This window comes from Phyllobates terribilis, unplaced genomic scaffold (genome assembly GCF_046119375.1).
Source record: "Phyllobates terribilis strain yellow unplaced genomic scaffold, ASM4611937v1 Scaffold_2__4_contigs__length_985480577, whole genome shotgun sequence".
In the NCBI taxonomy this organism is placed as follows: Eukaryota; Metazoa; Chordata; class Amphibia; order Anura; family Dendrobatidae; genus Phyllobates; species Phyllobates terribilis.
In genome coordinates this window covers 467,763,436-467,788,882 of record NW_027362762.1, presented here as the reverse complement: position 1 = coordinate 467,788,882, position 25,447 = coordinate 467,763,436, and the positions used below count along the sequence as shown (strand labels likewise).

At 41.7% G+C, this 25,447-nt stretch overlaps 1 protein-coding gene and 1 long non-coding RNA gene across 3 annotated transcripts in view; one reads left to right on the top strand and one right to left on the bottom strand.

Moving 5' to 3' along the window:
* Window positions 1-25,447, top strand: part of CSMD2 (CUB and Sushi multiple domains 2) — a 1,528,443-nt gene that overhangs the window by 1,494,226 nt on the left and 8,770 nt on the right. For both annotated transcript variants that reach the window (XM_073665735.1, XM_073665736.1), the window contains 10 exons: window positions 6,255-6,437; window positions 11,277-11,453; window positions 12,083-12,262; window positions 12,354-12,527; window positions 12,632-12,805; window positions 13,084-13,157; window positions 16,561-16,672; window positions 18,740-18,919; window positions 20,517-20,582; window positions 20,929-21,090. In XM_073665735.1, coding sequence (XP_073521836.1) covers window positions 6,255-6,437; window positions 11,277-11,453; window positions 12,083-12,262; window positions 12,354-12,527; window positions 12,632-12,805; window positions 13,084-13,157; window positions 16,561-16,672; window positions 18,740-18,919; window positions 20,517-20,582; window positions 20,929-21,090 — 1,482 coding nt within the window. The remainder of the gene's footprint in view (window positions 1-6,254; window positions 6,438-11,276; window positions 11,454-12,082; window positions 12,263-12,353; window positions 12,528-12,631; window positions 12,806-13,083; window positions 13,158-16,560; window positions 16,673-18,739; window positions 18,920-20,516; window positions 20,583-20,928; window positions 21,091-25,447) is intronic.
* Window positions 7,648-25,447, bottom strand: part of LOC141217012 (uncharacterized) — a 63,792-nt gene continuing 45,992 nt past the window's right edge. Inside the window, exons 4-5 of the long non-coding RNA XR_012285895.1 lie at window positions 16,604-16,696; window positions 7,648-12,816 (exon numbers count right to left, since the gene is read on the bottom strand). This is a non-coding gene — a long non-coding RNA (uncharacterized lncRNA). The remainder of the gene's footprint in view (window positions 12,817-16,603; window positions 16,697-25,447) is intronic.

Sequence of the window (25,447 nt, the reverse complement as noted above, 5' to 3'; positions counted from 1 at the left end):
AGACTCCACACGAGTAGAACAGGAGAATCAACCCTCTGCTTATAGTGAGCCTGCCGTACCCCTAGTGAGACAAAGAGCCGGTAGACAGCTGCCCAGTTTACCCTTGACAGCTCCTACACCCTGTAGTTCAGGGCCAGACAGTCAGCTCCGTAGGTCCACTAGGGCCACTAGAGGCCAGTTACCCGCACGCTGGAGAATTTGAAGTGTAAAAATAGTTTTATTTATGTTTATCTGTGTATTGTTGCTTGTGTATAATTTTGTGTTTCCAGTTGTTTTTAGGAAACCTTGGTGGATTTACCGGGAATCCTTGTATATAGTTGGAGCGTAACCCAGGATGGACTAGAGACTGTTAAGGACTCGGGGTAGGACAGACCCCTACCTGGTTATGTCTCCCTGTGTTGGTGAAATGGACACCTTTGCTTTTCTTCAAAGACTGCATCCGGTTGCGGACACGCCGTAACCATCTTATGTGTTTTTCTTATAGTATTGTTATTGTTATACTTTGTTATGTTTTTCTAAATGTGTTTAGTCCCGGAGTACTAAATTTCACTAGGGGGGAATGTGGCACCCCAGGGGTCTGGTTTTCCACAGTAATGTAATGTTATGTCTGAGAGCAGGTGGGAGGTCCTTTGGTCAGGGATCCTGTGCATGCCACACCTCCTGCCCAGTCTTGGGAGGGGAAGAACTTCCCCTGTATAAACCCGGGGCTGAGGCAGGGTGAGTCAGACAAGGAGAGTGGAGACAAGAAGCAGCACAGGAAACAGCAGAGTTACAAGGAGTCAGGGGCTGGCAGCTGCAGAGCTCGCCCTGACTAAGAAGATTCTTTACCGGACCCGGAGTCCGAGGCTGTGGGGACTAACTCCTACCCAGCAGCAGAATCCGTCAGGCAGGGGATTTCAGGTCCTCTGGCCCAGAAGCCCGAAGGCACGGTCACACGCGTGGGACCAGCACCGCCATCGTGGAGCGGAAGCCATTAGAAGGCCCCGAGTCACCGGCCATACGGGTGAGCACCACACGGTACACTCAGGGACGTGGGCTACTTACATCCGCTTCTAGCAAGGTAGCCAGAAGAGTACAGTCAGTTTTGGAGGCCTACAACTACGCCTGGCCAGGGGAGATCCCATCTGCTCAAAGACTGACCAGGCCCCGTTTGCTAGCAAGTACTCCGGGAGGGTCTGTCGTTGTTACCAGTAAAGACCCTGAACTACACCGTACCGTCTCTGAGTGGTTCCTGCTACCCCCATCATCCACGTCGGCTGCCCTGAGGCCATACCCCTCCCGTTGGGGGTTATACTATCACGCTGCACAATCCTACCACCGGCCTCAGCGGTCTGCCCTGCAGCAGCAGCTTCCTGGCTGCACTCAACGGGTGGCGTAGTCATCAACTATTTACTACTAATAGACTGCCGTCTAGTTTGACTCCCTGGGCACGGACCGGGTCACCGCCACGAGACTACAACCCTCCACTGATCCGGCTCCGGGTAGGCTCCCGCGTGCGCAACGCAGCGCGACACAGGCCCAGGGGCGCGTCACATGCATACAGTGCTGAAAAGACATGGGAACAGCATGGGGAAGACCCTTGGAAGCATCTCTGACACCCAGGTCACTGCCTAAAAGTGTGCCCATCAGAAGTCATCCTTGCCGCATCAGAAGATGCAGACTTGCAACTATCCCCGTGCAAGTCCTTGTCTATCTGGGATGGATATTAGTCCTCAGAAGGACTGTTTGTTTGATTTTGCAGGCTTTAGAGACCCTACACCACCTATTTCGCAGTATAAATCTCTCCCTAGCTCAGCAGCACTCTCCCTACACTGTCTGATCCGGAGCGACCGTGTCCAAGATGGCGGCGCCCGGTTTTAAATACTGGAGGTGACGCTGTGCGGCCAGCCAATCACTGTAATGCCCACAACCAACATGGCTGCGGCATTACAGTGACTGGCTGGCAATCCCTGCATGTTCATTGGCTCTGTAAAGAGCACTAAACATTAAGGGCGGAGACCCGAGCTCCCGCCCGAGTAACCCGGAAATGCTCGATGCTCGCCGAGCATCCCGAGTAGTGAGATGCTCAGGCGAGTACCGAGCAGTGCAGAGCATGCTCGCTCAATGCTAATCAGCACATGACCACATAGAAAGTAAACAGTGAAGGTTTTATGCAATTACAGTAAGCAGAGATCTTGAAACCCAATGAGGAATTGATGTTAACAAATATTTATTTATTTCAATAGATCTTCTTTAAAGCACCACTTCAGAGTTTTTTTTTTAGAGCTGAAGTGGTGCTTTAAATGTAAGCCCCCTGCCCCTGGTCATATACTCACCCTCCATTGTCTTCACTGTTTTTTGGCACAGCTCCAGTCCCCCCGCGCTATGTTGTGACAGTAGCTTCTACCTGGCTGGAAGTCAGAAGTTAAGTCACACACTGTCAATACAAGTCTATGAGAGCCAGAACGAGGCTAGAACGAGGATCTCGTAGACTTGTATTGAAAGTTAGACAAACTATAATTGTATTTATTTTACTATTAAAAGCTCATTCTGAAAATTGAAAGTCATCCCCTATCCATAGAATCCATAGGATGAGGGATAGCTTACTAATTGGAGATCTGACCATTGGGACTACCAGACAACTTGGGAAAGAGGCTCTGAAGAGCTTATACGTGGCTCTTTCCAGCAGTCTCATGGATAATGGAGTAGAAGTCAAGCATGTGCAGCCCTGTTCTATTATGATGGGGCTCTGCATAGCCTTATTCTTGGTATACAAAGCACTATTCTGATGATTACTGTGGGTACCAGCAGTTGGACCACCTGTGATCACTAAGTTTCCTATGGATTAGGGATAATTTTAATTGTGGAAAAAAAAAAACTTTCAACTTTCCTAACCCATGCAGTATTCTAGCAATATAGTAGAACATTTGTGAAATCATACCCATTTTGTAAAAACACAGGAAAGGCCTAAAAAATACCCCACCACCCATCTAGTCTAAATCCCAGGCCTTCTCAGGCCACAGTGCTTGATAACCTTGAAACACTGCTTGAATTCTTACGTCTGTGTTTCTCTCTTCTATGGTATGTTTTTCCCCGTCCCTCGTTTTTATGAATCTGCCCTGCAGTTTTATGTCACAACTCATAAACCCTGGATCTTTATGGCCCGTGTTTTAGGCTGCTGTAAAAGGGAAAGAAATCAGTTAAGTGTTTTAGGAAGATTAATGTGAGTGTTGGAATAAGTATTGGTGATTAACTCTTGCAATGCTAGGCCTAGCCACCTTCAGAAGTCTCCGTGGTATTTTGGATCGATCAGAAAACTATTCTCAGTACACTATATGCACACTTAGCTTAACATTAATGCTGAGCGGAATCAGTGCTGACACATCTGCACTAATGCATTGGTCGATTTTCCGATGCTTTATCCCAGCAATTACTGGTCATTTACCGTTTTATGCCGTTTAAAGTGACGCTCCACCTATTATTATCATTTGCTACTCCATAGAATTTGATATAAGATTTTGCATTACATGTTTCATGGATTTTTGAGTTCACACTCTTCTGATCATGAAAACAATCAAATTGCAGTTGACATATCTGTTATGTGTATTGTATGTCTCCACAGAGTACTTTGAGAGCAAATAGGACAACTCCGTACCTATGTGTTAATAATTCCACTGTTGCCTTTAGTACAGTACCTGTGTAAAACAAAATGTAGTTACCGTATTCGTGTCACCAAGAATAATAATTTAAAGCACCACTCCAGCATTTTTTATTTTGGCATTGGAGTGGTGTTACTAATGTAAGGTCCCTGTACCTAATACTATACTCACCACCCGCTGTCTTCGGCTCTTCCCGGCGACGGTCCGGTTCCGTGTCTCCACATTGTGAACGTAACTTCTGACTGACCAGAAGTCAGAGGTAACGGTCACAAGCTCTCAATGTAAGTCTATGAGAGCCTCGTTCTGTTCTGACTTACATTGAGAAGTAACCTCTTTATCGCCCAGAAAAGACTAGAGTGATCCAGCAGGTCACAAACTGCTAGAGACCGACTGGCGCGGCGCTGATAAAAGATGAAGACGTTGGCTGGTAATTATAAGAACAGGTGTAGGGAACTTACATTAGTATCACCACTCCAGCACTGCAATAAAAAAACACTTGAGTGATCCTTGTGGCAGTAATGCGCCCATCAGTCCAAAACTGTACAGCAAAAATGCAGTTTTATCGGGAAATACAGGGATTTTACCAATGATGTGTGCTGTTACTGGGTAAAAACTTTTTTAATGAGCTTCAATAGTAAAAAATGGTAATTTGCTTTAAAGGCATTTAATTATGTGCTTTATACCACAGACAGAATCTTCGTTGCTGCCATTAGAGGCAGGTGCTGGCCCGCAGGGTGGTTTTATTTGGCCCCCGACATCAGAACCACCACCCCTATGTGGGCCATTATCCTGTATGGAGCACTCTGTGGTGCCCATAATACTGTATGGAGGACTGTGTGGGGCCCATTATTCTGCATGGAGGACTATGTGGGTCATTGTCCTGTATGGAGGACTATGTGGTGCCCATAATACTGTATGGAGGACCACGTGGGGCCTATTATTCTGTATGGAGGGCCATGTGAGGCCATTATTCTGTATGGAGGACCATGTGGGGCCCATTATTCTGTATGGAGGACTATATGGGGCCCATTATACTGTATACTGGTTGGCCTGCGACTTTGTCCAAGTTTTTAGTTTTGGCCCTCTCTGTGTTTGAGTTTGACATCCCTGTCATAGGTGCTGACAGCAAAAAAATAAGTCAAGGAAAAGTAAAATATACAGTATCAATTCAAATTGTCAAAATATGGGTTCTATAAAATGCAACATCACCCCAAAAAGAAATGAACAAGAGCAGGCATCACATGGTCCTTACATACTGTAATTCATACAAAAAATGGCCCCAAACTTAGAAAACAAAAGAGATACAGATAATACTTCCCCTCCCCCAGTGCAGCCCGAGCTCTGGTCTGATTTGGCTGCAGTGGTGACATGATGACTATAGCGCGCTCCGCTGTTGCAGCCTGCTGATGTACACAGCACAATCCACCGAGCTCAGAGGCACGGAGTCAATGCTTGGCCGGGAGAGGTTGTCTAATATCTGTGTATCTTTTTTTACTAGTATTCTATCATTTTGGAACCACTTTTTTGAAAGTAGAAATCCTTTTAAGCTCGTAAGATATTCCATTCCAGACCCATAAATGTTGATTTGGAGATGATCTTTGTTTTGTGGGAAACTTTCTACAAGATGTGAGAGTTTTTCTGTGGGAATGTTAATGGAAATTTTTGCCTGTTTAGCAGAAAAAAAACATTTGTTAGATCAGGTGCTCATGATGGTCTAGAAGGCCTGTCTCGTAATGGGTGCTTCAGTTCATTCCAAAGTTATTTGATGGGGTTTCGATCAGGCTCAGCGAAGTCACTCAAGTTCCTTCACATTAAAATTTTAAAAGCATGTCTTTGGGGACCTCCTCTTGATAAGGAGGCACAGTCCTGCTAAATTAGACTTTTTATGTACCATGCTCCATGGTTTAGTCGTTTTTACTTTTAGATGCTCCCACTACTTGCACTCATATGTAAATCTTGACCACTTGGGTTGACATTCAGATGGTCAACAAAGGAGTAGATCTCGGCCTCTACAGACCAGATGCTCCCACTACACAATAATAACACTTACAATTGACTGAAGAAGATTCAGCAGATCAGAAATTTCACAAACTAACTTGTGGCATTCTATGAAAGTATCATGTTTATACGCTGAGCTGTTTAGTACCACCCATACTGTTAACAATGTTCGCCTATATTTTAAGGATTGCATGTTTTTCTAAGAAGGCTGCTGAAAACTAATAATTTACTCTGGAGTCTATATTCAGCTTTCTTCTTTCAAAGCTATGTAATGATACATTACCTACCCACATATATAGTGTATAGTTGAGAATTTTCAATTTTAGGAAGACTGGGCTTTAACTCTTGCGGGAGCTGCAATATCGATAATACTGACTGTGATCTTTTTGTTCCATATATTTAGCAAATTGAAAGAACTGCACCTGCATTTCTTTGGTGTCACCTGCATATTAGAAATCTTGAACACTAATTTATCAAGGCTGAAAACCCCTGAAAAAGACAGAATTATGAAAAAATACAATGATCATATTTTCACATTTTTGAAATCCCCTTAATTGTAGTTAATAATATTAATTATCATAAATAATAACATTAAAATCATATGATTTGCCATTGCAGGAGGGAGTGCTGGTGAATGTGGGGACCCTGGAGTGCCATCCCATGGACTTCGACAAGGCAATGAGTTTACCATTGATAGTGTAGTGCGATTCAGCTGTGAAGCTGGATACATCCTGCGGGGGTCTGCAGAGAGAAAATGCCTGGTTAATGGGTCGTGGAGTGGTTTTCAGCCAGAGTGTGAAGGTACCTTACTGCTTGAAGTAAATTAATCTTGTTTTTTTTTCCTTTTTCTTTTTTTGTAAAATGATGTGTTGATGGAGATATGTATTGGCTGATATTTTTTGTTATCATCAGAATAAATATAATATATGCGTAGGACAGATCACCAAATCAAAAGATAATAGTTTTTGATCGTATTTCATTTTCACTCATCGCTTGAATAGATTTTTTTTTTCATTTTAAGAATCCTTCATACAGTTCCAGAGACATGGACCTTTTTGTTTAGTGCTAATTTTTATGGTCTATACCAAGGTGGTGTGGCTCGCATGATTGGCTGGTGTTCATAGGAGACCAACACTTTTGCTATATACCGAAATACTGTGGTATGGCAGTACATAGTACAAGCAATCAGACAATCGCAGGTTCAAGCCCTCTAAGTGGACTACAAATTACAATGAAAAGACAATTTTTAAACAAAAAGAATTAAAAAATATCGAAATAAAATATGTGGTATCTCTAAGTCTGTAAAAGTCTGATAAATGAAAATATAAAATTAATTCACCCGATCGGTAAATGCCATAATGAGAAGAAAAATCAAAACACCAGAATTTCAGAATTTAGGTTCTTCATCTGCCGAAACACTGCAAAAAATGCAACAAGAAAGTATCATAACATTGTATGTAACTAAAAAAAAAGACCTCACACAGCTCAATCAACCGAAGAATAACTGATCTCAGAAAATGGTGCCACAAGTGAAAAATGTGGGTATTTATTAATTTCTGAATTTATTTTTACCACTTAAGTAAAAAAAAATGCTTGTTTGGTATCGCCGTAATTTTACTGAGATGTAGAATCATATCGTCAGGTGATTTTTATGAACACCGTAAAAACAAAACAAAAAATCAATTGCGGAATTGCAATTTTCACAATTTTTTTAATGTTTTCCAGTACATCACATGATAAAATTAATGATATTCAAAAGTACAGCTTGTTCTACAGAAAAAAACAAGGCTTCACATAGCCTTATTGATGGAAAAATGAAAAAAGTTATGGCTCTTGGAAGAAGGACAAGAAAAGACAAAAGTGAAAAAAATTAAAATTGCCATGTCAGGAAGGGGTTAATGACTACTACAGTCTCAGAATTATTCAACCTCATCATGACAAGCGTTTTTAGCACTTAATAGAGCACCGTTTGGCTGTTATGACCTGTTGCAAATGTGATGCATAGCCAGACACCAGCTTCTGGCAGTGTTCCTGAAGAATATTAGCTCATTCCTTGAGGGTAATAGCCTTAAGTTTATTAATTTTCTTTGGTTTGCATGCTGCTATCATCTTCTTCAAATCCCAGCAAGGATTTCCAATGGGGTTTAAGTAAGGTGACTGGGCCAGTAGCTCTTAAATCCCCCAAGACTTATTGTGAAGCCAAGCCTAGGTGGACTTTGATGTCTGCTTTGGATCATTGTCCTGTTCAAAGGTCTAATAATGCCGAAGGTTCAGCTTACTCACAGAAGGCATATTGTTTTTTCTAGGATTTTCTGATACTTAGTTGTATTTATCTTGGAGCCACACTCCTCAGGTTTCCAGATCCAGAGGAAAAAAAAGCTGTCACTGTTCTTCACTGTAGGCATGGTGTTCTTTTCAGAGTATGCTTCATTCTTCCTCCTCCAGACATACAGCTGATCCATAGGCGGGAAAAGTTCCAGTTTTGTTTCATCACTCCACAGAACATAATCCCCAAACTTTTGCTACTTATTTGAATGATTTTCAGCAAATTGGGGCCAAGTTTTCTTGTTTTTTTGGGTGTGTAGGGGTGTATGTCGAGTAGGGGTGTACGTCTTAGAGTTCAAACATGGCGACCTTCATCGTTTGGTATGTGCCACCAAATCTTGCTGCAGGTGTATTGCAGCCACTCGAGGGTTTTTGAAAATCTGCCTCCTAGGAATCTAGTACAGTCTGTTATAGCTTCCTCGTTCTGCCATGTTCAGATAGTGTAACAAGTGTTCTTTTAATTTTGAACTTTTGAACTCTGCTTTCAATCACTAGGAAAACTCAATGTTTTTGCTATCTTGTTGTATCCTTTTCATTGTCTGTGCAATTAATGATCTGTTCTCTTAACTTTTTGGACTACTCTCATGACAACACAAGAATATTAATGAACTGAAAGCCATTGCCTCAAAGAAATGGACTAAGATTCCACAGGAACACTGCAATATGCTGGTGTCTGATAGCTGCAACACATTTGCAGCCGGTCATAGCAGCCAAAGGTCCTCTATTAAACACTAAAGATGCTTGTCATAATGGGGATAAATAATTCTGAGACTGCAGTAGTCATTAAAAGCAGCATTTTGCGTTGAATTTGCCGGAGCTACTTGTTATACTAGTTGTGTTGAGGTAATTTAATTATTCTTGTTTGTTTTATTTATTGCAAACTGCAGAAAGTTTGCTGATAAATTTAAAATGTGGGTTTAATAATTTTTATTGCTGTAATTCCAGCATTCCACAAATCTGATTGTTTAATCCTGGTGTGTATGTTTTTATCCTTTGCCCTGTTGTGTAAATTTGCAAATTGTTTACATTACCTACTATCACTTTGTACACCCTTTTCTCTTCTGACCTGTTTCACATATAACTGGTCCCTTTTGTTTTCACCTCATATCTTTCATGAGCAATAAAAGAAGTAAAAATCTGCTGACATTTACACCATCATCATGGGTGATTTCAACATCCTCACTGACAACCACTTGTCACTTGCTTCATCTTTTGTTCTCCACAGCCAATAGGCTAAATCTCATCTTCAGCCTCTTCCCTATCTAATCTTATAATCTCACCTCTACTGTTAAGTGACCATCATCTGTTTACATTCTCATTCCTGTTCTCATCAACTCCCTCCCAAGTCCAGCAATTAGAACATCCCTACATCACACCTAGACATTAACGCACTCTATGTCTGCTGTTGTCCACCATATCTTCACACCATATTTTCACTCCATGACACAGAAACAGCCACCATCTTCTACAATGTCACAATTGTATCAACTATTGACTTGGTCACCATTCTGGTGCATAAGAGAAAGTGAAAGATCAATAGACAACCCTGGCACCCCAACATTACAAAAAAACTGTGCCAGGCATTTATGGTTGCAGTACAGCGCTGGAAAAAAGAGCACTTACAGGAAGACTCTCATGTCAACTCTTATATCTTCCCTATCCAACAACCCTAAACAGTAATTAAACACTTTAAATTATTTACTCTGCCCAAGGTTACAAGCTCCCACTTCCCTCATTCCAGCAGCAAATCTTTGCCTGCCTCACATCGACCACATCTGTGAAAGCTTTAAAGTTCAACTATCACAACTCCTTTGCATAACAGACCAATGTCCTTCCCCCTTAACTTTCTTTCCTACCATCACTGAAGAAAAGCTTGCTAATTTCACAATAAATCACACCTCACCATTTGTGTGCTTGACCCTATCCAATCCCACCTCCTCCCCATCCTTACCACCATGATATCCCAGCCTTAACCCAACTCTTCAACTTATCATTAACCTCTGTTGTAATCCATTCCTCTTTTAAACATGTAACCATCACACCCATTCAAAAAAAGCCATCCCGTGACCCAACCTCTATGTGCAGCTATTGTCCCATATCACTTCCCTTTTGCCTCAAACTCCTTGATGAGCACATACACATTGAACATTTTTCCTTCAGTGACATCACAAGAATGATTAATTTAAATATTGATGACCCTGGAATCAATAGGAGTCAGATGTAATAGTGATCCGAGCCAGACCAGCACAGCTCTGTCCATTGAGGCTGTTGCTGAGAACTGCGGCTTAGCTTGTATTCAGTTGAATCAGAGCTAAGCTGCAGATCTCGGCAACAACCATTACACAGTGAATGGAGTTGTGCTCTTCTGGCTCTGTTCACGGTTTCCATCCATCCAGCAGTGGAGCTGAAAATAGCTAATCAATGGAGGTCCTGGGTATCTGACCACCCACCAACTGGTCCATCCTAAGAACAGAATAGGTCCTCCAGAGTGAGAGAGGGTCTTTGTAACTGGTCTTCATTGTGGCTCTTTATTAACTGAGTTATTCTGTATTTTTTTCTAAACTGCACAAGCCCTTTTAACACGTGCAGGAAACAATTACAAAATCCGATGAAAATTTCATCTTGTGTAAGTTAGATTGTGGCCAGCTGTGTTTCATTAGAAATTTGTGCCTATTCAATGCCATGTGTTAAACAGATGTATCCCCTACTGTAATGACACCGATGTATTAAAATAAAAAGTGACATTCACTTTGTCCTTAAAAAGATAAAGTACTGAATAATGTATAAATCCTGCCTCGTCTGAAATAATATCTATAGACAGCAAAGTGCTATATCATACATCACTACATGGAGAATAAGGTAACTTAATATTAATAGCATGTGCCTAGTGTATGCTTTTGTTTGTCTAAGATGGTTTATCGGTCACGAGCTGCCATTTCCACTGAAAGCTTCTGTGATACAATGGTAGAAAGGACATATATTTCCTGACGGATTTTCCTCTATCAATGTCACATTGCTGTGGTAGGAGGGGTTCTCCACACCCCATTTGCTTTGCTTCTCTGCCTGCAGGAGTTTTATAATTAAAAAACAAACAAAAATTAGTTCTCCTTATGCATCCATCCCCTCCCTCTCCAGTTTCCAATTATTGTCATCATCAGTGTATTAGAGAAATCATATCCCTCAGCATGTCACATTGCAAGAGTTAGACTCGAATTAGTCAAGTAAGACGTTCGCCATTTGTTGCCAGAAAAACATTGTCCCTTCACAGAAGAAGATACTACGGTGTAATTCTTGTTCACCTTTTGCACTTTGCAGTGGTTTCTTGTGGGAACCCAGGAACCCCCAGTAACACAAGGGTGATATTCAATGATGGCCTAGTGTTCTCCAGCTCTACTGTATATGAATGTCGTGAGGGGTACTTCTACAGTGGACCTCTGAGACGGGACTGCACTGTTAATGGCACATGGGCTGGCACTGCTCCTGACTGCACAGGTAAACTATGCTTCTTGTTGTAAATGAATGGCCCAATGCATGCCATTTTAAAGGGAATATGTCAGTAGGTTTTTGCTATGTAATCTGAGGGCAGTATGAGGTAGGGGCTGAGACACAGATTTCAGGAATGTGTCACTTACTAGGCTGTGTGCTGTTCTTTCAATGCAATAAATGTTTTATCACCAGGAGATTATCACTGGCTGGACTACAGCTCACGTGAGCCCTGGTCTGACCACGCCCACAGCACTAATTAGCAGCTCACTGTCAATAGACAATGTACACAGAAAGCTGTGGTATAGGCCGGGTTAGCTTTCTTAGTTCTGCTACATGCTACATCTAAAAACTCTGCTGCACCCAGTAAGCTACATGATACATCGTTGGAATCAGTGTCCTCTTTTCCTAAATTATGCTGCTTTCAGATGTAGTAGCAAAAACCTGCTGACAGATTTCCTTTAAAAAATAATCAGTCAATGAATAAGACCAGTTGGGACAAACTATTGACATATCAAAGATCCCCATAAAGTAGTGAATATATGGTGACAGCTCTTTCAGTAACCTATTTGCATAATCTATTGCATAGGACTAAACTCTTTCGTATGTTCCATTGTCTGTTTTGCTATTTTGAATAGTAATCAACTGTGGGGATCCTGGAACTCCAGCTAATGGTATCCGACTGGACAATGACTTCCGTTACAACCGCACAGTATCCTTCCAGTGTTTGCCTGGCTATATGATGGAGTCAGATCGAGTAAAAACACTATACTGCACAAAAGATCGCACCTGGAATGGTACAAAACCACTCTGCAAAGGTGATAATAGAAATGAGAGGAACTGTAATAGAATTTATATTTCCTTGTGTGATTGCCTTGAAACAAATGTTATGTTTTGCCTTCCTTGTAGCTATCACTTGCCCGCCTCCTCCATCAATCCCCAATGGGAAGGCTGTAGGGTCTGACTTTCTGTGGGGTTCCAGCCTTTCATACGCTTGTTTAGAAGGTTATCAGCTTTCCTTACCAGCCATCCTGACATGTGAAAGCAACAGGAGCTGGGTTGGGGAAGTTCCACAATGCTTCCGTAAGTGTGTAAGCTTGGTTTATGGAAAAGAGCATGAATTCACATATAATACAAAGCAGCAAAGCCATAAATTAGACACAAACTGTATGTTCCATTATTTACAGCTGTGTTCTGTGGAGATCCTGGTATTCCTGCCCATGCTCGGAGAGTGGACAGGGGCTTCAGCTACCGATCATCAATATCTTTCTCATGTCCACCTCCTCTGGTCTTGGTGGGATCTTCAAGAAGGTTCTGCCAATCTGATGGCACTTGGAGTGGAACTCAACCAAGCTGCATCGGTTAGTTCTACCTGTTAGAAGAAACTTTAGTAAATTATTGTTGGTGAAATACTGTTTTTTTTCCTATGTGTAGGCTTTAGACATGGGCATTTTTTGCAAATGCTAGGTTAGCACAATATAATTTTTTGAACAATATTCATCAATAAAACATAAAATTTATTGTTTTGTGTTCAACTCCTCCATCAATTTATTACATGTCAGATATTTCTTGTGACTCTATCAGAGCCTCGCATAATAGAAAAACCCATATCTCTTTTGTTTTTTGTTTCCTTTTATAGATCCCTCCCACACAACTTGCTCCGATCCGGGGATACCCACATTTGGAATGCAGAACAGCTCTCAAGGATTTCAGGTAGTGAGCAACTTTATTTCCCTACCTTTAACTCAGTAATGGCCACATAATATTAATTGAACTGAGCCCGCACCATACCTGGCAGATGTCGACTGTGTTGCACAGCCAGCATCTGCTTGTAATAGTAGCAATCAGAGCTAGCGGTCAATCACTGACAGCTGAATTTAAATGTTGTCATTGACTATTTAAGGGAACTGATAGTTTTCCATAGCAGTTAGGGGTCTGTAGAAGGCTCTGTAACTGTCATCTTATTCTTCCTGTGAAGCTCAGCTACAGGCTGCGCTTCATAGGAGAGCTGCAATTTCTTTAGATACTTCAATAGTGAAGTATTCCAATATACAGTATAAGCGAGCAAACAATCTTAAGAGGACTAAAAAAGAAAGTAAAAATTTAAAAAGAAATGTTTTGAAAGTATTAAAAAATATACAAAATAAAAGTTTAAATCACCTACTTTTCCCATTAAAAATAAATAAATAAGTAAACATATTTGATTTTGCCTTATCCATTAAAGTCTGTCTATTAAGATATAAAATAACAGCAATCTCTGTATGTGTCGCGGTTGTCTAACAGCCGCAAGACATGCAGCCGCGGCAACTCGAACATAGTTTTCGAGCACGCCGACTCATCACTAATGGTATGTTGATTGAGGGAGCAGAACAGTGCACTGAGCCATTTGCTACACAAAGGGTGCACTGGGCCCTTGGCCACACCAAGGGTGCACCAAGGAGGTCTTATTCACATATGTAATAAAATTGTTTTTCTTTCCAACTAAAGAATTAAAATCTGTACTGCAGGTATGAATTTTACCGGGGCTAAGTACCCTATAGGATTGTATATGTAGTTTAAATGGCATTTTGGGGTGACATACTCTCTTTAAAATGCTTTAGTGGAAGCAGAATGCCAGTTTCTCTCATAACGAATGGTTCACTGACGCCATTTCTATCAGCTTCAATGAAATGCTGCAAAATAGCGCCTTTTACAATCAGCACGGGGTATTTGATATAAGGCCAAGCCTAGAAAGTAATACTTAGAAGAAATCACATAATTGCCTTTAATATTTAATGTACGTGTTATTAGAGTATAACCATTGCAATTGTGCCTTTATAAATGTAGCTATAAGACATGACCCTATGGCCTCTTTACACTTACTTTATAACACAATGTGCAGTTAATGAAAAAGACTTGTTCCATTACTGAAACTATCAATATGTGGTGCTTTAAAGGTACACTGTCCAATCTATTTTCAGAATTAAAAAATAAAGGCTAGTAAAACTGTATGTCAGCTTCAGGCTTATCTAGCTTCAGACATACTGAAGGTATATAGTGAGCATATTAAAATATGAATGCTTTATAGTGTATGCTTGGGCCAGCAGTACTAACTCAAAAACAATAAAAGAACAATGAATCTTGGGCCGTTGCCTATGTGCTTCGCTGCAAAAAACTGAACTGTGGAATCCTGTAATATCCCATATTTGGCTGCTGTGATCTGTCCCATCCTGGCAGCGAAAAGAAATCTATATGAATATAATGAAGAGAAGGTGATGTGTACTATTCTTCTAGAAATGATTAAAACATTGAATCGGCACTTTCATTATGTTAACTATTTTACAGTTCATCAATATATCAAGAGTATAGGTTCTATCCTGAAAATAGCACTATGAAATGTTTGTTTCGAATGACTGTTTATGTCAAAAGTATTACAAATGAATCAACAAAGGAAAACCTAGAACAAGTATTCATTGACCACAGCCCAGAGACTGGGGGCAATGAATAGACTTATTTAAATGGGCCAAAGAATCAGATAGCTATCATACACCTGTTTCTAAACATACTGGCCAAAGCAGAGTGGTTAGTAGAAGTGATGAGCAAGCATGCTCGTTACTCAAGATTTACAAGCATGCTCGGGTGTTTCCTGAGTAACTTCAGAGTGCTCGGGTGTTATGTTTGAGTCACTGCAAGTGCATGTTTTGCGTCTATTTGACAGCTTTAATACATTTGAGAAATGCCAAACAAACAGGCATTCCTCACATGTATTAAAGCTGTCAAACAGTCGCAAATCATGCACTTGCAGTGACTCAAACATAACACCCGAGCACGCTGAAGATACTCAGGAAACACCAGAGCATGCTAGTAAATCTCGAGTAACGAGCATGCTTGCTCATCACTAGTTAGTAGGCATCGGCCCTGGCACCCATTGATGAAAACTCAGACTTTAGAACAATAATGTGGTTACTTGATTGGTAGTGTCATGTACAGTTGTTTGTTCTCTTTGGAACATTTTTTTATGACAAAGACAAGTACTTCTTGTTATATGGCAGTGTAGTTAATTATTTATAATTCTGTATACAAAAGATCCTTCACAAGGAAAACAGATTGAAGCTCATAGCTTTCAGATTTTTTTGCAAGTGTCCTGATTAAAGGGGTTATCTGGGCCTTTTTTTGCTGACAGGCAGGTAGTTACTAACTACCTGCCTATTCTGCTCAGCGTGATCACAGACCGCCACTGCCAGTGATTCTGCTGCTTTACATCAACAGAACAGCTCTACCTCTTCCGGGCCGCTCTGTCGACAGTGAGTGACTGCCGACGTCATGCTGATTGACAGCCGACTTCCTGCAGTTATGCATGCTGTCAATCAGCATCACATTAGCAATCATGCTTGTTAACAGAGCAGAGTGGAAAAAGAGCAGCTGCTCTTTCAATGTCACGTCACTGGAAGCCACAGAATCGCCAGCAGGAGCGGTCTGTTATTGCTCTGAACCAGCGGAGATCAGCGGCAGACACAACAGACAGGTAGTTAGCAATTTCCTGCCTGTAAATTCTAAGACCCATGAAAAAAACAATAGTCGTGGATAACCCCTTTAAAGGGAAGCTATCATCATAAAATGACCTAGTGTTTAAATCAGGTGTTTGTATTACGTGTATTAAAAAAAATTGGCTGTTTTTTTTCCATATTTCGATCTTCATAAAAAAAATATATATATTAATCTTGCAATTTTCATACTGGCCACTGGGGTGTTTTTAGACTCATATTTCCTGCCCTTTCGGAAAGAGTCTCCATATTATCAGAGATATCAGAGGTACCACTTTTATACACAGCTGAAAGAATGAATCAATAGAAAAATTTGATGACACATGTGACCCTGCCTGTACATGTGTTGTTTCTTGAAACAATAGATAGTTAGAATCTAAAAAAAACACAGTGATCCATGTGAAAATTGCAAGATTTCTATTTTTTCTTTAGAACACAGATTGTAAAATGTTAAAAAAAAATGTTGGTAAAAATTAAAAAAAAGTTAACAAAAAAATCTGATTTAAAAAAATGGGTCATATGTATTCTGATGATGGCTTCACTTGAACTTGTCGTAAAACATAGAACGTATTCACTTCTCTTTCTACACACAGGTTGGCAGTACGGTATTATTCAAGTGCCAGAAAGGATACCTACTACAAGGCTCCACTACACGGACCTGTCTTCCAAACTTGACTTGGAGTGGGGTGCAGCCAGAGTGTATTCGTAAGTTAAACCTATAAAGAAAACCTGAGAATGGGTTTTATTAAGGGGGTTGATAAGGGGTTACATACAAAATAAGAATATCACTACAGTAAACAAATTAACAATGATAGACTGGTACGGAGCGAAGAGGACCCTGCCCTTGCGGGCTTACATTCTACAGGAATGGGGAGGAGACAGTAGGTTGGGGGTTGCAGTAGCTTCGGTGTTGTTGAGGAGGCAGCAGGGTCATTGCAGGGTGTAAGCTTTCTTGAAGAGATGGGTTTTCAGGTTCCGTCTGAAGGATCCAGATGTGGTGGATAATCGGACGTGTTGAGGCACAGAATTCCAGAGGATGGGGGATATTCGGGAGAAATCTTGGAGGCGATTGCGTGAGGAACGGATAAGTGTGGAGGAGAGAAGGAGGTCGTGGGAGGACCGGAGGTTACATGAGGGAATATATCGGGAGATTAGTTCAGAGATGTATGGAGGAGAGAGGTTATGGATGGCTTTGTAGGTCAGTGTTAGTAGTTTGAACTGGATGCGCTGGGCTATTGGGAGCCAGTGAAGCGATTTGCAAAGGGGCTTAGCAGAGGAGTAGCGAGGCGAGAGATGAACAAGTCGTGCAGCAGAGTTGAGGATGGACTGGAGGGGTGCGAGAGTGTTAGCAGGTAGGCCACAGAGGAGGATGTTGCAATAGTCAAGGCGAGAGATGATGAGGGCATGCACAAGCAGTTTAGTAGAGTTAGGGTTGAGGAAAGGACGGATTCTGGAAATATTTTTGAGCTGGAGGCGACAGGAGGTGGCAAGAGCTTGGATGTGGGGTTTGAAGGACAGGGCAGAGTCAAGGGTTACTTCGAGGCAGCGGATTGTCGGTACAGCGGAAAGAGTGATGTCGTTTATTGTGATAGATAGATCAGGTGGGGAAGATATGCGAGATGGGGGAAAGATAATGAGTTCAGTTTTGTCCACATTGAGCTTGAGGTAGCGGGAGGAGAAGAAGGAGGATATGGCTGCTAGACATGCTGGGATTCCGGACAGCAGAGAGGTGACGTCTGGGCCAGAGAGGTAGATCTGGGTGTCATCAGCGTACAGATGGTACTGGAAGCCATAGGATTTTATGAGCTGTCCCAGGCCAAGGGTATAGATTGAGAAGAGTAGGGGTCCTTTGACAGAGCCTTGAGGGACTCCAACAGAGAGGGGGTGGGGTGAGGAGGTAGCGTGGGAGTGGGAGACGCTAAATGTGCGGTTAGAAAGGTATGAGGAGATCCAGGATAGGGCAAGGTCTTTGACGCCAAAGGAAGAGAGGATCTGCAGTAGGAGGCAGTGGTCAACTGTATCGAAAGCAGAAGGCAGGTCAAATAGAAGGAGTACAGAGAATTGTCTGTTAGCTTTGGCTGTAAGTAGGTCATTGGTGATTTTGGTAAGGGCAGTTTCGGTGGAATGGTGGGGGCGGAGCCGGATTGTCGGTTGTCGAAGAGAGAGTTAGATGAAAGTGGGAGGAAAGTTCAGTGTGAACGTGTTGCTCAAGGAGTTTGGAGGCAAATGGGAGCAGCGATATGGGGCGATAGCTGGACAGGGCGGATGGGTCGAGGGATGGCTTTTTGAGAAGTGTGTTGGTTGGGGTAAGATGTGCCGAATTAATTAAGATGTGCATGTCACTTAATGAATTTGGCGCATCTTCTCAATGATGTGCACCTCCGTACAGCTTGGCAGAAATGCTTCTCCAGTCAGGAACTAGAGTAACATTTCTGGCAAAAGTTACAACACTAAAGTGCAGTAACTTTTGATGAATTCAGCAAGAGGGCACCGCCATGCACCGTCCTGCTCATGTTCCGCCCACAGCTGGCCGAGTCTAGCGTGAAAATGCAAATAGTTGCAAAATATTTGCATAGTTTCACGTTACACAAACATTTCGCAACGTTTCAAAATGTTTTACACCAGAAAATGGCTATAAACACTTTGATGAATCAGCCCCATAGAGTGTTACCAGAGCCTACTTTGTAAGAAAAGTGATGAATGAGAGAAGGTTATTTAATATTACCATGATCTAAATGTTATGCTTTAAAATAATGCATTTTTTTTCTGTAGCCCACAACTGTAGACAGCCAGAGACCCCTCCTCACGCTAATGTTGGAGCATTAGATCTGCCATCTTTGGGCTACACCTTGATTTATACATGCCAGTCTGGTTTTTATCTGACGGGGGGTTCTGAACATAGAACCTGCCGAATGGATGGGGGCTGGACAGGGAAGCCACCTGTATGTCTTGGTGAGTGACCCCTGTTCTTTTTTTAATATATTATATTAGCTACTGTATTATTATCTTTATCAGGTAAAATTATATAGACCTGGAAACAGAGGATTCAGTGTATATAGTCTTAGGGCTGCATGGCAGAGAAAATCCTTAAGGAAGGCTGAGAATGTCTATGAGGCCATTTCATTGAGCTGGACCTCCTGAAGCATGAACTCACCTTCTTCTTTCCTTGAGATTGTTATTAGTGTGTTAAGCATTGATGTGCTAGTTCCTCTCTTTAAGATTTTCACAAGATTTTACAGAAATCCTCATACTGAAACCCAGCACCATAATGGCATGAAGATTCTGTGTATTTATGTGCTATAATATAGAATTCCCTTACTACATGTGTACTTGTAATTTAGCGACACTGAGCAGACACGAGATAATTCAGAGTGCCATACCCACCAATATTGACATAATTAGCAGCAGATCTTAGACAGGGTAATGGCGGGAGTCAAAAGAAATGGGCTAACTTAAAGAAGCACTCACACAAAACTTTGCATTGCCTAAACCTGTGTAAATTTATAAGTAGTGCAGTGTGAGTGCGGTACTCATCAATCACTGCTTTCCCTGGTTTCCAACACCACTCCGGTCCTCTTCTGGGTCACCTGACTTCTATTCCGACTTGCCAGATCACACTGCACTCTATGCGTGTACTGGAAGTCACTTTTACAATGGAAGTCTATGGAGTGTCAGAACGAGGCTTCATAGAGTTACATTGTAAAAGCTAATTCTGGCACACACACATTGAGGCCTATGTGATCTGGCTAGTCGGAATAGCTGTCATGTGACCCAGAAGAGGACCAGAGCGGCATTGGAAAGCAGGGAAGACAACGATCAATGTGTATATTACTGTACTTACACTACACCTCATATACTTTTACACAGGTTTAGGCAATGAAAAATGTTTTGCAAGTGCTTCTTGAAGTTTTAGTTGGGGGTGATACTGTATACCTAGTTTGTGTTCTTCAGCTAACAGCTATCTGAAGTGTATGGCTCCCTAAATCAACCATTCACCTCACAATAAAGAAAATCATAATACATGTACAATGCATAGTTAAAATACTTGGCGCCCTCCTTTTTATCCTTTTTTAATACAGTTCCTCTAATTCCCAGTCCTTTCTCTATGTATGTAGAATGGCTGCCAGCATTCTCTATGCACCATGTATATAAAAGCTGAGACACCCCACTCCCCCTGGTCTGGACTGGTCCACCTAAAATCAAAGCATAGTTTTAAGCTAGGTTACTTGCACTGTTCTTTTGTAAAGTGAGACGCCTCCCCCTGCTGTTAGATGGATCAGCCCAGAACAGGGGGAGTGTCTCAGACTTCTAGAGCACACTGTGTGCAGAGAATGCAGACAGCCATTGTGGAAACATTAATAGAGGATAGAATTATATGAACAATGCCTAAGAGATTAAAAAGAAAGACGACAGACATTTTAACTATTCATTATGCAAGTATTGTGAGATCTTTATTGTAAGGCGCAGAGTTGCTTTAAGAGTGAGATATTTTTTTTCTGGACACGACAGAACCAAGATCACATCACTTTACTAATGTTGTTTCTTTCAGCTGATATAAGACCCAGTGGGAAACCTATTTCTCCAGTTAAGGAGCCTCCTATGCAAAAAGCTTCTGGTAAGAAATGCTCTGTTTCTTTTAACTGGTGTGGCAATTATTGCTACAATAAAATGTCTATATACGGTATCTAGACATAGCTTGAACAATTGTGCTTAATGCAATAGAAATCTCCCACCCTGCGCTAAGTATCACATCCTGTATTCCTGACATAGAAAGATGCTGGTGGTTAGTTGTGGGTCTTCATAATAGTCCTGGTATGGATAGACATTTGATAACTCAGAGGATGATGTTTCCTTTTAGTGACTTGCTTACATACATTTTTATTATCTCAGAGTGATACGAGTTGTTTTAGATATAAACCTGCTGCTGCAAGAAAGTTCTTAATATGAGGTCGGTATTGTAGTTCCTGCAGATGTGTTTGCTAAGGAATCTCTATGGAAAGGCTCCTATGAATATCAAGGACGGAAGCAGCCAGCCATGTTGACAGTCACTAGTTATGAAGTTGTAAGCAGTAAAGTGAACGCTACCATGATCGATCACAGTGGGGTAGAGCTGCAAGTATCAGGTAAGCAGGGCAAAGTCTATCCCAATCTACATATGTTAAAGGGTTATTCTCATGTTAAAAAAGAGAGCAGCAAAAAATACTAAGATATTAAAGGGGTTGTCCGGTCCAAAGCGATAAGTCTGTAATCATTCTGTGTGACTGCAGACTTATGAATCCCCCCAGTGCACGCACTGTGCACTACCAGGATTCGTCGGTTTCTGAGCCGGGAACGGAGGGTATGTATGAATTGTACATACTCCCGGCCAGTGGGTGAGACCTCACTCCATCCACTTCTATAGAATGAGGCCGCGCCCCGACTTGGGACGCGGCCATCCAGTGGGTGTGACCGACTAGAAGGCGCGACCTCGCTCGATACAAGTGTATGATGGATGAGTTCTGCCCAGGAGTATGTATAACCCATATATACCCTCCGGTCCCGGCTCATAAACCGGCGAATCCCTGCAGTGCACAGTGCGTACGCTGGGGGGATTCATAAGTCTGCAGTCACACAGAGTGACTACAGACTTATCGATTTGAACCAGACAACCCCTTTAAGGAAGTTTATGCTTTGCTATTTCAAGTTGCCTTCATTCTATTCCTATCACAACTTTTCTTTCTTTTTATTTATTGCCAGGGCGACTGGCTACTATTGTTGTGTGTTAGTGTTGGCTGAACATGCACAGCACTAACAAGCTCTTTCCAAGTGAGCTTGTAAGCACTTCCCTGAGGCTGTCCATGATCACTGGAGCGCACGAGTAGCTCCTGATCCCGACCAGGTTCAGTACAACTGCGCAGCCAATGCTGTAGAAGCAAGGCTGCCTTGTATTGCAGCATAGGAGGGCACATAATTCAGGCTAGGAGTGCGACAATGCTGCTGGCCTGAACTGTCACCCCTCCAGCGACCCGTTAGTCAGGAGGCTGAGGAGCGATGCGCATCTAAAGAGACAAGATGAAAACAATCCTTTCATTTTAATTTATCGGAACTTCCTAATCTACAGTCATGGCCAAAAGTATTGAGAATGAGACAAATAGTAATTTTTCCAAAGTTTACTGCTTCATTTTTTGCAATGGCAATTTGCATATACTCCTGAATGTCAAAGAGTGATCAGCTTAACAGCAATTACTGTACTTGCAAAGTCAATATTTGCCCAGAAAATGAACTTTAACCCCCAAAACACATTTCAACATCATTGCAGTCCTGCCTTAAAAGGAGCAGCTAACATCGCTTTAGTGATTGATCCATTAACACAGGTGTGGGTGTTGATGAGGACAGGGCTGGCAATCAATCAGTCATGATTAAGTAAGAATGACATCACTGGACACTTTAAAAGGAGGCTGGTTCTTGGTATCATTGTTTCTCTTCAGTTAACCATGGTTATCTCTAAAGAAACACGTGCAGCCATCATTGCACTGCACAAAAATGGCCTAACAGGGAAGAGTATCGCAGCTACAAAGATTGCACCTCAGTCAACAATCTATCGCATCATCAAGAACTTCAAGGAGAGAGCTTCCATTGTTGTCAAAAAGGCTCCAGGGCACCCAAGAAAGACCAGCAAGCGCCAGGACCGTATCTTAAAACTGTTTTAGCTGTGGGATCGGACTACCAGCAGTGCCGAGCTTGCTCAGGAATGGCAGCAGGCTGGTGTGAGTGCTTCTGCACGCACTGTGAGGCGGAGACTCTTTGAGCAAGGGCTGGTTTCAAGGAGGGCAGCAAAGAAGCCACTTCTCTCCAGAAAAAACATCAGGGACCGACTGATATTCTGCAAAAGGTACAGGGAGTGGACTGCTGAGGACTAGGGCAAAGTCATTTTCTCTGATGAATCCCCTTTTCGATTGTTTGGGACATCTGGAAAACAGCTTATTCGGAGAAGAAGAGGTGAGCGCTACCACCAGTCTTGTCTCATGCCAACTGTAAAGCATGCTGAAACCATTCATGTGTGGGGTTGCTTCTCAGCCAAGGGAATCGGCTCACTCACAGTCTTGCCTAAAAACACAGCCATGAATAAAGAATGGTACCAGAATGTCCTCCAAGAGCAACTTCTCCCAACCGTCCAAGAGCAGTTTGGCGCCCAACAATGCCTTTTCCAGCATGATGGAGCACCTTGCCATAAAGCAAAGGTGATAACAAAATGGCTCATGGAACAAAACATAGAGATTTTGGGTCCATGGCCTGGAAACTCCCCAGATCTTAATCCCATTGAGAACTTGTGGTCAATCATCAAGAGACGGGTGGACAAACAAAAACCAACAAATTCTGGCAAAATGCAAGCATTGATTATGCAAGAATGGACTGCTATCAGTCAGGATCTGGTCCAAAAGTTGATTGAGAGCATGCCAGGGAGAATTACAGAGGTCTTGAAGAAGAAGGGGCAACACTGCAAATATTGACTTGCTGCATTAACTCATTCTAACTGTCAATATAACCTATTGGTCCTCATAATATGATTGCAATTATATTTCTGTATGTGATATAAACATCAGACAAACACTAATAAAAACCAGAGGCCAGCAGATCATGTGAAAATATTATTTTGGTGTCATTCTCAAAACTTTTGGCCATGACTGTAAGTACCATATGTAATGAGACACATAAAATCTAAGTATACATAGCTCCTAAATTATTACTATATTTAATTTAAGTTAAAGGGATGCTTTAAGTGAAATAACCCTCCCCCAACCACATATATGGGAATGCAGGTCTTTGAAAGCTAAATTCATTGACACCTTTATATCTTTTACTTTGCTACTTTTCTGTTTCTGAGAAATCAGTGTTTTAATGCACATTAAAATGAGGCATTAAGTGCTCTGAGCATGACAGAGCACTTCCCAAGCCTCTGCCTCCTGGTTTTGCTTCCCTTCTTAGCACCAGCCTATTTAGCTTGATTATTAATAATAAAATAATTTATTTTATTTATATAGCACCAACATATTCCGCCACACTTTATAGTTAAGCAGGGACATGTACAGACAATAAAGACATCATAAAATAACATATAGCTTGATAGCTCACTGCCTGATTTCCTGGCACCTGGCCTAGCACCCAATGTCCCACAGACAATGAGCTATCAATCAAGCTAAAGAGGTAGGTATTAGGTGGGAAAACAACCTTGGGTGGTGAAAGCTCAGTAAGTGCTCTGCCACAATCAGAGCACTTAAATGCTGACTTCTTCAGAAAACAGCAACAGATAAAAGATATAAAGGTTTTGGTGGATTTGAATTTCAAAGACCAGCATGCCTATGGTGTTTGGGCGGGGGGAGGGGAAATATTACTGACAGATCCCCTTTAAATTAATTACCTTTCATGTGAAAGAAACACTGTTTCTCATTGAAGGAGATTGTCTTGCTATCTCATCATATCCCAAGACTTCATTGGATTGTTCATCAAGATTATAGTCCAAATCATATTAGAAAGACTGCAATGATTTGACTCTATCCCTTAAAGAAATGCAGAATTAATTGTGTGTATATATATATATATATATATATATATATATATATATAGTACAGACCAAAAGTTTGGACACACATTCTCATTTAAAGATTTTTCTGTATTTTCATGACTATGAAAATTGTACATTTACGCTGAAGGCATCAAAACTATGAATTAACACATGTGGAATTATATACTTAACAAAAAAGTGTGAAACAACTGAAAATATGTCTTATATTCTAGGTTCTTCAAAGTAGCCACCTTTTGCTTTGATGACTGCTTTGCACACTCTTGGCATTCTCTTGATGAGCTTCAAGAGGTAGTCACCGGAAATGGTTTTCACTTCACAGGTGTGCCCTGTCAGGTTTAATAAGTGGGATTTCTTGCCTTATAAATGGAATTGGGACCATCAGTTGTGTTGTGCAGAAGTCTGGTGGATACACAGCTGATAGTCCTACTGAATAGACTGTTAGAATTTGTATTATGGCAAGAAAAAAGCAGCTAAGTAAAGAAAAACGAGTGGCCATCATTACTTTAAGAAATGAAGGTCAGTCAGTTCGAAAAATTGGGAAAACTTTGAAAGTGTCCCCAAGTGCAGATGCAAAAACCATCAAGCGCTACAAAGAAACTGGCTCACATGAGGACCGCCCCAGGAAAGGAAGACCAAGAGTCACCTCTGCTTCTGAGAATAAGTTTATCCGAGTCACCAGCCTCAGAAATCGCAGGTTAACAGCAGCTCAGATTAGAGACCAGGTCAATGCCACACAGAGTTCTAGCAGCAGACACATCTCTACAACAACTGTTAAGAGGAGACTTTGTGCAGCAGGCCTTCATGGTAAAATAGCTGCTAGGAAACCACTGCTAAGGACAGGCAACAAACAGAAGAGACTTGTTTGGGCTAAAGAACACAAGGAATGGACATTAGACCAGTGGAAATCTGTGCTTTGG